The sequence below is a fragment of the Bubalus kerabau genome, chromosome 2 (genome assembly GCF_029407905.1).
Source record: "Bubalus kerabau isolate K-KA32 ecotype Philippines breed swamp buffalo chromosome 2, PCC_UOA_SB_1v2, whole genome shotgun sequence".
Classification (NCBI taxonomy): Eukaryota; Metazoa; Chordata; class Mammalia; order Artiodactyla; family Bovidae; genus Bubalus; species Bubalus kerabau.
In genome coordinates, this window is record NC_073625.1 from 112,737,046 (window position 1) to 112,753,703 (window position 16,658).

Sequence of the window (16,658 nt, forward strand, 5' to 3'; positions counted from 1 at the left end):
GTTTAGTTTACACAGTCTAAGGGGAAACTTGGACATGATTGTTTCTAATCATTGACCTGGAAACCTGTTCTCACACTGAGCCTTTGGGTAACACCCCCCTGGAGGATATCCAGTCCAAACACATAAAGAGCTCAATAAAGGATAAAGAGCCCAGAGACTCACTGTTCCAGCTGATTATTTTCAAACAGAGTTGTGGGGCTAATAATATTACTCAGGCAAGTTGCAATTCCAATTCCAAGGAAATTTATGTGTTAGTTTAGGGCCCAGTGATAATACATTCTGCTTCCTTCTCTCTTCAAAGCCAAATATATTCCTAGTTTTCCTGATTAGTACTATGTCTTTTTCTCTGGATCATTGCATAATATTATTTACATATCATAGTAATTATGAAGATCAAAAGAGATGCTTTTGAAATGTTTACAAATTATGAAATGTTTAATTGAATATTAAATGTTAAGTGTTAGCTGACATCATTAGTTACTTCAGTTTTCTGGGTACTAATAAATCAGTTCTCTGATTTTTCACTATAATTTCATTTATTTGATTTTTTTCACTCATTAATTCATTCAACAAACATCTATTTAATGAACATTTAATGTGTAAGATTCTGTGCTAGGTACTGGGATCACGTTGTTGAATTAGGTAGCTACAGAATTCATACTTTCAAAGGATTTATTTGGTCCAGCAGGAAGAGGGAGACAAAAAAGTAAACAGGATCTTTCAATATAGTATCATCATTGTCACAACTAGAGAAATACAGAGGAAGCTATAAGAACACAGAGGGATACCTAAGACTTTGAGGCTCAGAAAAGCTTTGCCTAAAGAAATGATAGGGAAGGTAAGACCTAAAGCATTAACAGCAGTTAATTAAAGAAGAGATTGAAAGTGAAACAGAAATAGTACATGGTATCTATAAGACAAAGGGTTGAGAAATAGTATGACATATTTGAAGGCCTTGAAGGAACAGAAGAGAAAGAGGAGAAACTGACAGAAACCAGATAATGAAAGGCTTTTAACTTATTAAGGAATTAGAACTTTATCAAGAGAATAGTAGGGAGCTTCAAAAGGGTTTTAAATAAAGGAATGATCATTAGATGTTTATTTTCCAGTGGTATTTCTGACTGTAATGTGGAAAAAAAATGGATTAAGGGTGAGACAAAGGATACTCTTTGTCTTGATTATTGAATTTTTGGTACTTCCTTAAATTTTGTGTTCAAGGTGAGTGCCTACCTTAGCTCACCTTCTTCAGCACTGACAGAACTGACAAACTTGATATGATTAGATGTGTGAAAGTAAGAGAGAAGATAAGCCAGTACTGAATGCGGCATTCTGACTTGAGCAAATGGGTGGATAGTAGGAGTATGGTCTAAGGGAGACTAGGCTTGGGGCAATACTAATGAATTTAGTTTTGGATATGTAACATTTAGATGTTTTTGGAACATCTAATTGGGAGTATCAAACTTTTAAATCTATATTTATTTGGAAATACAGGTTTAAAGTCCAGAATAAATGTCTGGGCTGTAGATATAGAGCCGGAGCTATTAGTATATGGATAGCAATTAAGTCAGGAAAATAGATGGAATGACTAAGAGTATGATAAAAGAGAACAAGGATAGGACCTTGAGGAATACCAATATTTAAAAGACAAACAAATGAGCTAAGCAGCAGGCATTAGAAATAAACAAGTTATGGCAACTATTTACAAGGAATTTTGTTGTCCTGGTGAAAAATTAAGTTCTCTTCACTGTGATAAGTGCAGAAATAAAGATATCTACAAGGATGTACAGCAAAGGCAATAATTAAGTTGCGCTGAAGCCATTCAAATAAAGATTCACTAAAGAAAAGTTGGGGAAGAGCTCTCCAGGTAGAGAAAAAAACTGCAAATGGAGAGGTAGAAAACAGAACGTGGCATTTTGAAACTAGGGTGATTTCAATAATACCGCAATCAGATCTTTAGGGGACAATCTCCATGACATAAACCTTTAGAATAATGTTTCAAATTTGTATGGGAATGAGTCTTATTGTAATGAAAACTTAATAGTAATTATTTTCTCCAATATGTGGATTGTCAACTCTTGATGTATTTATATTATTAATATTAAAGAGATTATTCAGTGTTAGGCATACTTTTATACAAGCCAGCATTTATTTATAAGTTGTTGTATTTCCTTTAAGATGAAAATGTGTTGACTCAAATTTTGTATTTGAATTAGGTAAAGGATTCAGCAGTTAAACAAACAAAAAAAGACAGGTAAAGAAGGGAAAGCCCACAGATGAGACTAAAAACGAATGCCCAAAGTAATAGTAGTTCTACCTTGGATACCAAGAGGATTTCAGGAAGGGGATCATTCAGAGTAACAAATATTACTGACTGGGAAAGCAAGATAAAGGTGAAAAATGTCCATTAAATATGGTGACACAAAGGTCTTTGATTTGATGATATCAGTTATGGTAGACTGGTGGAGTTTCAAGAATAATTAGAGCAGATTGGGAAGTGAATAAAATGAATGAAAGAGAAAACAGTAAGAAGTTATAGCTGAAAGGTGACATGGAGTCAGGAGAGGATATTAAGCATGCTTGATTATTATTAGGAACACTCCAGTAAAGAAAGATGTTGAAGATGTAAGGTAAGACAGTATGATCAATACGAAAGCACACATGGTAGAATTGTATTTACACAAGAGGAGGAACATTACCTTCATGTAACTGGAGAGAGGAGGGGATAGGTATGGATACAAATATTAATAGGTTTGGTGGCAGGAGTTGAGGGAGTTTTCATTTGAAGCCTTCTATTTTCTTTGTGAAGTAAGAGGCAACAATGTCTACTAGTGGAAGTAAATGTTAGAGAAACTCAAGGTCCCTACCCATCTTCTTCAGTTAAGTGGCCTTCAAATTTAAGTGTGACCTTGTCAAGTTGATCACCTGACCTTTTTATCACTGCATTGTCACATTTTAGACCAGAATTCCTGAGAAGTTCAGCCCCTTTCTAGAATCATTATTAGTTTCAAGAGCTGTCTATTTCCCATCCAAAATTTTCTGCTTGTCCAGATACCTTTTTTATCTGCCCACTTGTCTAAGGATTAGCATTCTTTATCTGAACTTTTTTTTTTAATCAATAAGGCCATGGTAAGTGGTAAAGCATGCTATTTGGAGAAGTTTGGGAGAAACTCAGAGGATAATAAAGAAAAAGTGGTAGAGTGAGCCTGACAGAAAAGAATGGAGAAAGTAGAAAGTTAAGATAGAGAAAAGTAGGGTGAGTCAGGCATTCTGGATGTAAGGATATTGGAGATTGTTACTGAAGGCAATGGCACCCCACTCCAGTACTTTTGCCTAGAAAATCCCATGGACAGAGGAGCCTGGTAGGCTGCAGTCCATGGGGTCGCTAGAGTCGGACACGACTGAGCGACTTCCTTTTCACTTTTCACTTTCATGCATTGGAGAAGGAAATGGCAACCCACTCCAGTGTTCTTGCCTAGAGAATCCCAGGGACGGGGAAGCCTGGTAGGCTGCCGTCTATGGGGTCGCACAGAGTCGGACACGACTGAAGCGACTTAGCAGCAGCAGCACTGGCCACTGAAGAAGGCATTTTTGGTACAGGAGCTGCTAGAGGGACATCTTTCTTGCTGGAGCCGGGAAATCCATTCAAGAGGAAAGTATATTGGAGATGGTACCAAAATGGAGCTTTCCCACAAATTTTAGTAAATTTAATACACGTTGGCCACCTGATGCGAAGAGCTGACTCATTTGAAAAGACCCTGATGCTGGGAAAGATTGAGGACAGGAGGACAAGGGGACGACAGAAGATGAGATGGTTGGATGGCATCACTGACACAATGGACACGGGTTTGGGTAAACTCTGGGAGTTGGTGATGAACAGTAAGTCCTGGCGTGCTGCAGTTCATGGGGCCGCAAAGAGTCGGACACAACGGAGCGACTGAACTGAACTGAATATACTTGAAAAAAAACCTTACAATTTTATAATTGTAAAAGTAATATCTCATTGCTGGTATACAGAAAATGAAGTAAAAACAAGAAAATTAAATTCACCTACAGATAGCTGCGGAGATGTGGTTAAAAGATAAACATATGCGTTGAGAGAGAATGAGCTCAGGAACAGAAATAAAACAGAAAAGAATTGTTTTAGGAATAATGAATAGTGGTTAGAAGATACAGTGGCAAATACAGAGTGATGAAAGGAAAAGTGGGAAGCAGCTGGTTGTGGGAAACTCTGTTGCAGATAGGGGTCACGTCTTTTTTATCTTTATTTTCAGCTGTGTCAGGCAAAGTATGTGATGCAAGAATCAATGAATGAGGTCCTTTATGGTGGTTAACAGTATAGATTTTTGCGTAGACAGGCCTCGGTTAAAGAAGGTAGTTTCTGATCTTACTACCAAGCTGTAAAAAGGAATTGAAAGAGGCATAACTTAGCAGAGGTGGGTTGAGGGTGGGGTGTCAGTGCTGGAAGGGAACACTGGGGTCTAGAATATGTTTTTTTATCTGGTCTTAGTTACATGGGTGTGTTCACTTGTAAAAATTCATTAAGTTATACATCTATTATTTACTTGTTCTTATATTTTAATAATTTATTTCATATCATTTAAAAGATTATATCAAACAAAGTTTGCTGCTACTGCTAAGTCACTTTAGTCGTGTCCGACTCTGTGCGACCCCATAGACGGCAGCCCACCAGGCTCCCCCGTCCCTGGGATTCTCCAGGCAAGAACACTGGAGTGGGTTGCCATTTCCTTCTCCAATGCATGAAAGTGAAAAGTGAAAGTGAAGTTGCTCAGTCATGTCCAAACCTCAGCGACCCCATGGACTGCAGCCTTCCAGGCTCCTCCGTCCATAGGATTTTCCAGGCAAGAGTACTGGAGTGGGGTGCCATTGCCTTCTCCAAACAAAATTTAGTGATTTCAAAAATAAATAATGAAAAACAGTGTAGTTTCTGGCAATTTCCATCTGTGCAATCTTGTACAACTTGCTTAACTCCTTAACCCTTGATTTCTTTATATGTAAAATGCTTTTCAGTTTAAATCAGTACTATTCAAATGCTTTACACTTTACATATAATAATAAACCTTCAAGAGATAATTATTGATAATAATAACCATCAGGATAATAATGAATTTGGGAAAATCCATTTCAGGAGTTAGGACTTACTAGGTAGGTCTTGGAAACAAGATTTTAATTTGGCAGCAGATAAGGAGAAACGAACAGGGATTAAGAAACTACTTGGTGGCCATTTTGAAAATAGAGGGTAGAAGTTGTGAGGTCCTATATGAGTCATAGCCCTGGGGATGCAGAGAGGGGACAGGCAGGAAATACACTGAAGATAGAGGGTCAGTGAAAGTTGATAATATATTAGATGTAGAGATGAGATAGAAGACGGAGAATTCAGAGGTGACTTTCATTTCTGTGATTACAGGAAAGTCTACACATTGACCATTTTATTTTTCTCTTGCTCCCGTAGTTTTTATGACTCCAAAGTCAGGGAGCATCAGTCAGTTTCCACCCTTTATGAGATGTGTCAATCATTCCTACATTTCAGCAGTGTGTCCTTAGTGTTGACAACTAAATGTGCTAAATGAGAAGCTAAGAACTTTGTTTATCTACTGCAGTTGTGTTTGCAATGGGAAGTAAACTATACAGAAAACCACCTCCTGAAGGAAACATACTGAATCAAGTGGTCAAATGTATCTGGGTAAGTTCATGAATTGTTTGCCTGCCTTTTTCAATCACAAGAAAAAAAATGCAGTTCTGAGCCTATAGGCCTTCAAACATGGGTATACACTTTTCTCAATGATCTCTGCACTGCTTCTGTGACTTTTGGAAAGTGGGGTTGACCAAACATCACTTGATGCCCCTGCTGCTGCTGCTGCTAAGTCGCTTCAGTCGTGTCCAACTTTGTGCGACCCCATAGACGGCAGCCCATCAGACTCCCCCGTACCTGGGATTCTCCAGGCAAGAACACTGGAGTGGGTTGCCATTTCCTTCTCCAATGCATGAAAGTGAAAAGTGAAAGGGAAGTCGCTCAGTCAGGTCCGACTCTTAGCGATCTCATGGACTGCAGCCTACCAGGCTCCTCCGTCCATGGGATTTTCCAGGCAAGAGTACTGGAGTGGGGTGCCATTGCCTTCTCCAAGCTAAAAATAATATAATCATTTTTAAAAACTGGCAAAAGTTTTCTGAAATGTAGTTACATATGTTAAAATTGTATTTCAAATATTCTGAAATTCAATGTGTGATGAAATCAAAAGGTTAGATTAAGTCACTCAAGAGTATGTGTGTCTAAGGGAAGATACAGTGAAATGGAAAAGGCAGGGGATGGGTTTTTTGTTTGTTTTTTCCTCTCTTCTGATATCTATGCTCTGCCCTAGTTTGCCATTTCCAGCCGTTTCAAGAACCATTCTGGGGACAATCCCAAGCGAGAGCACTGGCTGGACTGGGCAGCTGAGAAATACCCAGTAAGTTGAACTGCAGAAACATCTGATGCCTCCATAGAGTTTTTCCTAATAACCAAACTGATTCTCTCCTACTGTATTTGACCTCTTCTCTTACTGTTCTGGGCCATTTCTACTCCAAGCAAGAAATCCTTAACTGCCAATTCAGCCTATTCCTTCTTCCTCCTCTTTGCAGAAGCAGCTCATTATGGATGTGAAGGCACTGACCAGGGTACTGTTCCTTTATATCCCATTGCCCATGTTCTGGGCGCTTTTGGATCAGCAGGTAAGAATAGTTCTTTTGAAAACTACCTCTTCCAGCCCCTTCTCTCTCAAAGGAAAGGGATTTCCTCTAATAGCATCTGTTTGCTGTAGGGCTCACGATGGACCTTGCAAGCCACCAGGATGAATGGGAATTTGGTGAGTAGAAGAGATTTTTTCCAGAGAAGTCTATCATTTTCTTTTTAATCCACACTAAGGGAAAATTTATTTGTGTTTTTGCCTAAAAAGTGACATAAGATTATACCTTTAGCATGAAGTTACTGGGTAGGCAAAGTGACTATTATAAGACAGAATGTTATCTTTGAAAATCAGAAAGGTAAGGATGGAAAGGTTCCAGTGTATACAGCAAGCACTGAGACAATAGCAAATGAAGTGATAGGGAGTGGATAGTGATAGGGAGTAAATAGGGAGCAAATGAAGCCTGGGGAATGGATGTTTCCTCCCAACTACGCCCCACCAAAGCTCCCCTCTTAGCTCAGTCAGTAAAGAATCTGCCTTCAATGCAGGAGACCTGGGTTTAATTCCTGGGTCAGGAAGCTCCCCTGCAGAAGGAAATGGCAACCCACTCCAGTATTCTTGCCTGGAGAATTCCATGGACAGAGGAGCCTGGCAGGCTACAGTCCATGGACTCGCAAGAGTTGGACATGACTTAGCAACCAAACCACCACCACCAGGCACCCCAGGGCACAACTGATTGCTGTGACAACAGAGTTGGCCCAACCTCTCAGGCAGGGTTCACAGCAGGGATCCAGAGGTGGGATATTTTGTTCATGGATACAGAAATAATGGGGAAATTTTAAATATAATTTTCTCTTTTTAAAATTTTCATTCATTGACAAATTCTTCTCTCATTTATTCCCGCTGCCTAGATTATTGTATGTTCTCCTGCCATCTCACTTGTGAAGAAGGCAGGGTGGAATGATGCCAGGATTTTATAAGCCAGTCTGTTTGGAGCTTGCCTAATATAATTTCATCTTTTCTCTTCTTCTGGCTGTCCAGGATTTACCATGGTTGTCTTCCTTTTGACCCTCTGAAGGGTCAAACTTTAAAAACACTGTGTGTTGATGGGAGACTTCACCCTAACCATGATACCTTTTTGTCCTTCACATCTTTACCGCCACGACTACAGTTACTGAGATTAATAAAAACACCCTGACTCTATTCTCTCTCAAGTTAAAAAAGCATAGTGCACAGAAAATAAGATTCTCCCTTATGCCCATCTGCCTTCAGAAGCCATAGTCTGAGCTTCTATTCCAGCCTATTCCCCCACATACCCTTATAAGGATAATAGTGGCTCTGAACCAAAGACCTGATGGATATTATCTTATGCTTCTCACCTGCTAATTAACAAGATTGTTGATCTAGGCTTTTTTTGTCTTTGTGCCAATATCTTCATGTGATTTGTTGTCATATTTCAGGGTTTCTTTGTGCTTCAGCCTGATCAGATGCAGGTAGGAGACTTCTCTATATTCTTGGGTACTTATTTTTTCCCTTATCTGTAACTTTACGTGTAGTAGGAGGATTACCAACCATAATTTGATGGGTTTTTTCCCTTCTATGCTGAGGAGGGCTAAACATAGTGATGAAAATATTCTCTTTAAGCCTCACACTTCTCTTTCATATCTTCCCTTAAGCAAGTAGCTCCTGCAAAAACTCCAGGGAGTTTTGAACTCACAGGGAAAGTGTAAGCATTGGATTTTTTTTTCCATGTCAAGTATCATGTTGTCAAAGGAAGTATAACACTTTGTTGTGTGAGCAATGAATTCAGAAGCCCTGTTTATTGGTGACTTCCAGTTATTTTAAACTGTTTGTTTTGTTCAACAGTCCCCAATTCCTTCTTCCCTCTTTCCTTTCTCCTGACCGTGACATTTTTCCCTTGGTTGTGAAACTGGATAAGATCAGAGCAAATGGGAGGGAAGAACTCCTAATTAATTGACAGAAAAACCAGTGCAGAGTGAAACTTGTTCCTTGGGATATTTGGAAGCTAACGTGCTATGCAGGGGTAATACATTTTGGGTATAAAGGGACTGAAAGATGCGGAATCATTCTTTACACTGTATGATGAAAGTGTGTTTGGATGTGAGAGACTATGCACAAACGCAGATGAAAGCACATGCTCACACTCATAATAGAACACTTGTAACTAATTCTTTTTACCATCATGTTACAGGTGCTAAATCCCTTTTTGGTTCTTATCTTCATACCATTGTTTGACCTTGTCATTTATCGTCTGGTCTCCAAGTGTGGCATTAACTTCACGTAAGTGCTCACTATGGGCTTCCCAGGTGGCGCTAGTGGTAAAGAATCTGCCTGCCAATGTAGGAGAAATAAGGGACATGGGTTCAATCCCTGGGTCAGGAAGATCCCCTTGAAGAGGACATGGCAACCCACTCCAGTATTCTTGCCTGGAGAATCCCATGGACATAGAAGACCAACAGGCTACAGTCCACCGGGTCGCAAAGAGTCAGACATGACTGAAGCAACTTAGCAAGCATGCACACAAGTGTTCACTATGCCTATGTTACTCCAAATTGACTCAGAATTTGCCCAGTTTGATAGAGTCGATATCTTTTCTGCTTAGTAATGATTTATTTTGGTTTATCATTTTTCTGCTTCTGTTTATCCACATTAGATTAAATGCCTATTAACACTGGAGGATGGGAATTAGATCTAATTAATTCTTAACTTAGAGAGTCCAAGCCATTACTGCAGACTTACATATGTGATGTTGAAAAGTTAGGAGTACACTTCATGGAAAGTCAAAAGTATGTGATTAGTCTCCTAAACCAACTTGTTGCTTTGTACTTAAAAGTTGCCTCTTTAAAGAAGTCCAAAGTCTTTGATGATTAACTAATACCTTTAAATCTCTTACTGTCCCTATGAAACAAATGAAAGACCTCATAAGAGTGGGGATAGAAACTGTTTTCCCCCTTTCTAAATAGAAGTGTTATTCTTTGTAAAGTTTGACAGAGGAGGGTGCTAAGTCATCTATAATTTCTGATTTAATAGCAATTTCCTTTTGATAATCATTTTATATATTCAAATGACTTTTTGCCATTTACTTATTCATTGAGCACCAAGTGCTTTGTAAAAGCACAAATCTTGCTCCTAAGGAGTTTATCCTTCAGTAAGGGAGCTAGAAAATATGCAAGGTTATTGCACAAGATGAATTATGTTAAGTTAATATGTTAAGCCTAAGAAGGGAAACAAAGTGCCAGGAAATGCAGAGATGGAAGAGAGTGGCCAGCGTCAAGAAAAACTTATAAAGAAGAGGAAAAGAAGGTAATATATAGTAACTGGTATATGGTAAATGTTCAATAATTCTGGCTATATTACTATTATTTTTTCTATTATGATATAATAGATAGAAAAACCATCATAAATAAAGATGGAAAATTTGATGTGTTACAAAGAATAGTTCAGTGTGACTCAAGTAAAGGTAGAAAGAAGGATATATGAAGGGGAGTACTAGGAAATACTTTGAAAGTAATTGAGAACAAATTAGGTAAGCTAAGGGAGTTTAGATTTTATTCTTTAGCACCTACAGTTTAGGTATAATTGCCACTGTTTCCTCTACAGATCACTTAGGAAAATGGCTGTTGGTATGATCCTAGCATGCCTGGCTTTTGCAGTTGCTGCTGCTGTAGAGATAAAAATTAATGTGAGTACACTAAATCTTAAGCTCCATGAAGGCAGGATCATATCTATTTTGTTCATTTTTCTGACTTGTTCAATCTTGATTCACTGGGCCCTACCACAGTAGCTGTTTTACAGAAAGTGCATAATAAGTATTTGTGGCAAATGAGTAGATATAGGAGTAGAGCAGCAGTGTAAAATGAAGCCCATCTCCCACCTGAATGATGTAGGAATTTCCAAACACCAGTATTCAAGATATATAATCATCTCTTTGATACCTTACCAAACATTCAAATACCTTTTGGCAGGTTGAATAGTCACTATTGGGGAATGATGTATGGGGCCACAGTTAAGTCAAAAAGCATGGAGTTTGTTACCTGGCATCAGTGCTTATGGGGGATTCCCTGATAGCTCAGTTGATAAAGAATCCGCCTGCTATGCGGGAGATGTGGGTTCAATTCCTGAGTTGGGAAGATTCCCTGGAGTAGGGAAAGACTACAGAAGCAGAAGATATCAAGAAGAGGTGGCAAAAATACACAGAAGAGCTATACAAAAAAGATCTTCATGACACTGATAACCACGATAGTGTGATCACTCACCTAGAGCCAGACATCCTGGAATATGAAGTCAAGTGGGCCTTAGAAAGCATCACTATGAACAAAGCTAGTGGAGGTGATGGAATTCCAGTTGAGCTATTTCAAATCCTAAAAGATGATGCTGTTAAAGTGATGCACTCAACATGCCAGCAAATTTGGAAAACTCAGCAGTGGCCGCAGGACTGGAAAAGGTCAGTTTTCATTTCAATCCCAAAGAAAGACAATGCCAAAGAATGCTTAAACTACTGCACAATTGCACTCATCTCACATGCTAGCAAAGTAATGCTCAAAATTCTCCAAGCCAGGCTTCAACAGTACATTAACCGAGAACTTCCAGATGTTCAAGCTGAATTTAGAAAAGGCAGAGGAACCAGAGATCAAATTGCCAACATCTGTTGGATCATCATAAAAGCAAGAGAGTTCTAGAAAACCATATATTTCTGCTTTACTGATGATGCCAAAGCCTTTGACTGTGTGGTCACAACAAACTGTGGAAAATTCTTCAAGAGATAGGACTACCAGACCACCTTACCTGCCTCCTGAGAAATCTATATGCAGGTAAAGAAGCCACAGTTAGAACTGGACATGGAACAACAGACTGGTTCCAAATCAGGAAAGAAGTAAGTCAAGGCTGTATATTGTTACCCTGCTTATTTACCTTATATGCAGAGTACATCATGTGAAATGCCAGGCTGGATGAAGCACAAGGTGGAATCAAGATTGCCGGGAGAAATATCAATAACCTCAGATATGCAGATGACACCACCCTTATGGCAGAAAGTGAAGAGGAACTAAAGAGCTTCTTAATGAAAGTGAAAGAGGAGAGTGAAAAAGCTGGCTTAAAACTCAACATTCAGAAAACTAAGATCATGGCATCCAGTCCCATCACTTCATGGGAAATAGATGGGGAAACAGTGAGAGACTTTATTTTCTTGGGCTCCAAAATCACTGCAGATGTTGACTGCAATGATGAAATTAAAGGTGATTGCTCCTTGGAAGAAAAGCTATGACAAACCAAGACAGCATATTAAAAAGCATAGACATTACTTTGCCAACAAAGGTCCATCTAATCAAAGCTATGTTTTTTTCCAATAGTCATGTATGTATGTGAGAGTTGGACCATAAAGAAAGCTGAGTGTTGAAGAATTGATGCTTTTGAACTGTGGTGTTGGAGAAAACTCTTGAGAATCCCTTGGACTGCAAAGAGATCAAACCAGTCAATCCTAAAGGAAATCAATTCTGAATATTCATTGGAAGGACTGATTCTGAAGCTAAACTCCAATACTTTGGCCACCTGCTGCAAAGAACTGACTCATTGGAAAAGACCCTGATGCTGGGAAGACTGAAGGCAGGAGAAGGGGATGTCAGAGGATGAGATGGTTGGATGGCATCACCAACTCAATGGACATGAGTTTGAGCAAACTCCAGGAGTTGGTGATGGACAGGGAAACTGGTGTGCTTCAGTTCATGGGGTCACAAAGAGTCATACATGACTGAGCGACTGAACTGCTCTGATCAGTGCTTACTACAGTGAGGTGGAGATTCCCGCTCCAAACTGCCTTCAGAGTTTTCAAAGCCAAATGCTCTTTAGAGGTAGAAAACTGTGTCCTCTTGACTAGATAATCTTGGCTATCAAGATAGTACTGCAGTATATGATCTCATTGTATCTCACAGGTGATTTGTTGGTAATTCTAACATGTGTTCTCTGTCCTAAGGAAATGGCCCCACACCAGCCAGATTCCCAAGAGATTTTACTACAAGTCTTAAATCTGGCAGATGATGAGGTGAAGGTAACAGTGCTCGGCGATGAAAATAATACTCTGTTGGCAGAGTCCATCAAATCTTTCCAGGTGACAAATGGACTTGAGTGAGTTAGAAACACATTCAGATTATGGGCCAAGGCAGCAGCATAATACAGTGGTTTATAGCATGCATTTGTTGAGTTGAAGTGCCCCAATCCAATTCCTGATTCTGTCACTCTGTAGTTATAAGACCTTGAACAAGTTATTTGTATCTCTAAGCCTCAGTTTTATCATCTGTAAAATGGCAGTAATTTTTATGTCATAAGCTGTTGTAAGGATAAATATTATATGTAAAGTGCTTAGCATAAAGTCTGAGACATTGTAAGCTCTCAATAGGTGGTAATTTGTTTTAGTATTTCAAACTGCTTCCTACACACACCCTGTGGAAGAGTTTGGCTTGCATATTTTCACTACTATATTGTACATATTCTGAAATATTCATTTAAAAATGCTTTAATAAAATATACATTTATTATTAAAAATTAGGGAGTGTGTTAACAGATATAAAATCCACCTATAAGTCCATCACACAGAGATGAATTATAGATAGCAGTTTTGTATAAATGAATAAACAAATTTTTTTAAAGTATTGAAACACTATATGCTGTATTGACTTTGAATTTTTCTTAAGATAAACTGCATCAAAAGCATTTTCCTGTGTCCTTAGATAAACTTTGAGTATGTGGTGTTAATGGATACATAATACTACATTCTGTGGAAATATCATAGTTTAGTAAAATATTTCCTTATTGGTATTTTAATTATTATAAGTAATCCTATTATGAACATCCTTACTCATAAATCTTTATTCATGCCTATAATTCATCCTATGATATATTACCAGAAATGGTATTATGAAGTTAAAGAGTAATGTTGAAAATATCTGATGAGGTCAACTGCCCTGGTTTACTATGAGATTGCAGTGTTCAAGGTGGGGTAGAAGGTGAATGTAACAGGCTCTTCATTCTGCAGAATATGCCACACTATTCCAAACTCCACTTGATGACAAAAAGCCAGAATTTCCACTTCCAATTGAAATATCACAATGTGTCTGTCTACACTGAGCATCCTGTGAAGGAGAAAATATGGTACACCCTGATCATTCGAGAAGATGGGGAAAGTATTTCTAGCATGATGGTAAGTGAGGAATGGCCTAATTTCCAAATTATCTTCGAGTATGATGACTGGCTCATCAATATCTTACCAAGGATATATCTGATGATCAAATTTTATGATTATCACTTCCTTCTAGACACTGATTACTGATTTTTACTTCCCTCTATTGTAGGTGAAAGATGAAGAAAACAAAACAACCAGTGGGATGACAGCCATGAGGTTTGGATGTCAAGGAGACCCAGGCCTCTCTGTTCTCTTGAATCTGGGGTCTCTTCTGAGCTGTGGGGCTTCAGAAGAGACCCCATATTCTTCATTCTGCAGAATATGCCACACTATTCGAGACACCACTTGAAGACAAAAAAACAGAATTTCCATTTCCAATTGAAATATCACAATGTGTCTGTCTACAGAACTTCACATTCTGATTGTCTTGTACTAGGATGCTCTTTCCTAGAATGTCAGGAGGATTGGTGTCAAGGCATTTCCCCAGGGAACTGAGAGGCACAGATTCAAAACCAAGTCTTTTGGCTTGCTTTCTCAACGGTAATCAAAAATGACCCTGTGTCTATGTATGCCCCTCTGTGCTCTGTCACATGGATTGCTTCTACTGAACTTTATGCACTTATCTTGCTCTTAAGAAAAAAAATTAAGTACTTCCTGTCTGTGATCCTCAGAGAGAAATTTAGAAGTAAATATTTCTCCCTCCATTACTGGAAGTTGAATATCTTTTATAGTTACTATGTTTTTAAAATAAAATTTTAAATGAACCTATAGAGGCATCATGGTTTAGTAAAGGTAACATACTTGGAGTCAAAAAACTTGGTTTTGAATCTAGATAAGGTTGAAGGTCTTGTTAGACACCCTGGGACAGTTACAGAGATGAAGCCCTGAGGAGGTCACTTGCTCACAGGGGCAGGAATTTGACATAAAATAGACAGATGCATGTGCCTATGGCCATCAAGATTAGATGGTTGCTATAGAGAATAGCATTTTAGAGGAGAACTTTTAATGAAAAATTTGAATTTCACTGAAGGCTGGAACAGTCATAATAATCTGCCTTTCCATGATTTTCAGAAAAAGTAAACAGATCAAAATAAGTCTTCCCTGGGTCAGAGAGCAATGGAAACCTCCAGTAAGGATGAAAGGGAGCAATTTCTAGGTTAGTGCAGGATGATCAAAAGTCCAGGAATCAACATCAACGATTTTAGAGGGAATTGCCCTTATAATCCCATGAGCCAGGGACTAACACAGATGCTACCAAGAATTGAAACAGAGGGAACAATTTAGGGGCTCAGGTTCAAAAGACTAAAAAGATAGTTCTGGAAGAGTTCAAGTTTGTCTGAATACCCAGAACAATGATAGCTTAACCTACTGTGGGTTGGGAGTCTGAGTTTTGTGTAAAGCAAATCAGACTTCATTTATAAAATAAAGTATCAGTTTTATATAAATACTAATATGTATTTATATATACATAATTATTTTCCTTTTTGAGCTTCAATTGATGAATTCCATCATTAGAAAACAGAAAGAAATAGGTGCACCTAAGCTGGGTTACTGAGGAGGCTCAAACTGCCATGAGTGATCACAATAGTGTCATTCCAGTTGAGATCAGGTGATGATGTGGCAGACAAAAAGCTAATACCTGAGGAAAGAAAAAGATAGGGACAGCTAAGACTACTAATTACTTCTGTGTGAGTTGCTTTATTCATTCAGTTAACAATATGTATCATGTACCTTTTATGTGCTAGCCTCTGTTCTAGGCACTAGGCATATAGCAATAAACAAAACAGAAAAGGCCCCTGCCCATTTATCAGGTGGGAGAGTTTGTCTGATCTCTAACAATGTCTCTATTATCCTTAGGTTTGTTAACACTTTGCATGAAAAGGTCAATGTCTCCCTGGGTACAGATGCATCCCTCATTGTTGATGAAGACTATGGTGTGTCTGCTTACAGAACTGTGCAAAGAGGAGAGTAAGAGCACTACCCTGTGGACATTTTACTTTTATCAACAACTGATTTTTAAATACTTTCTTTGTGTATAGGTGGGCAGATTAGGTATAGAAGTTACACCTAATTATATACCTAGTATATATCAGCTAATTGTAAATATACACAGACTCCTCTTTTGCAACCTTTGACTCCTTTCCTCAGTCTCATGTTGTTCTGCAGAGACATATTGAGACCATGCTTGTTGTGAAGGCCGTCTCCTGGAGGTTTGCCAGTTGATTATTGGCTCCCATTCCTACCCTTTTGTAACTCCTATTAACACCTTGCTACTTTGAGCTTATCCATTCAAATTCAGTTTTAAGCTGTCCCACTAGTTCATAAGGTTCAGAAGAGAAAATTTCATGAGATTTAGATGAGAAGACTTAGAGTCTGAAGTACACAACAGAAGGCAATTTGTACCTTCTGCATTCAGGTTTAAGGTTAAAAAAAAATACCCAACAGGTGATGAAACTCAGATCAGGTGTGGAAAAAACCTTGCAAAAAAATAATTTACTAGGACTCCTCAAAGAGAAATGGTACCTTTGCTGCTTGATTCACCATCAGTAGAGAGATGAAATCAGTCTTTCCACCAGGGATGGAAGTGCTTTTCTAAATTGTAATGTTTATTCTAACCTAAATTTGTCCTGTTGCAGATATCCTGCAGTGCATTGTAGAACAAAGAATGAGGATTTTTCGCTGAATTTGGGCCTACTAGACTTTGGTGCAGTTTATCTGTTTGTTATTACTAATGTAAGTAGCCCATGGCTATCCTCACTCTTTCCTTCCATATACCTGTATCT

General features: G+C 38.5%; 1 protein-coding gene across 2 annotated transcripts in view; it reads left to right on the top strand.

Moving 5' to 3' along the window:
- The window catches only part of SLC15A2 (solute carrier family 15 member 2), a 45,713-nt gene that overhangs the window by 17,483 nt on the left and 11,572 nt on the right, over nucleotides 1-16,658 (top strand). For both annotated transcript variants that reach the window (XM_055570288.1, XM_055570289.1), the window contains 12 exons: nucleotides 5,619-5,701; nucleotides 6,378-6,464; nucleotides 6,637-6,726; nucleotides 6,816-6,860; nucleotides 8,141-8,173; nucleotides 8,893-8,981; nucleotides 10,302-10,383; nucleotides 12,670-12,804; nucleotides 13,729-13,893; nucleotides 14,045-14,091; nucleotides 15,733-15,843; nucleotides 16,512-16,608. In XM_055570288.1, the coding sequence (XP_055426263.1) occupies nucleotides 5,619-5,701; nucleotides 6,378-6,464; nucleotides 6,637-6,726; nucleotides 6,816-6,860; nucleotides 8,141-8,173; nucleotides 8,893-8,981; nucleotides 10,302-10,383; nucleotides 12,670-12,804; nucleotides 13,729-13,893; nucleotides 14,045-14,091; nucleotides 15,733-15,843; nucleotides 16,512-16,608 (1,064 nt within the window). The remainder of the gene's footprint in view (nucleotides 1-5,618; nucleotides 5,702-6,377; nucleotides 6,465-6,636; nucleotides 6,727-6,815; nucleotides 6,861-8,140; nucleotides 8,174-8,892; nucleotides 8,982-10,301; nucleotides 10,384-12,669; nucleotides 12,805-13,728; nucleotides 13,894-14,044; nucleotides 14,092-15,732; nucleotides 15,844-16,511; nucleotides 16,609-16,658) is intronic.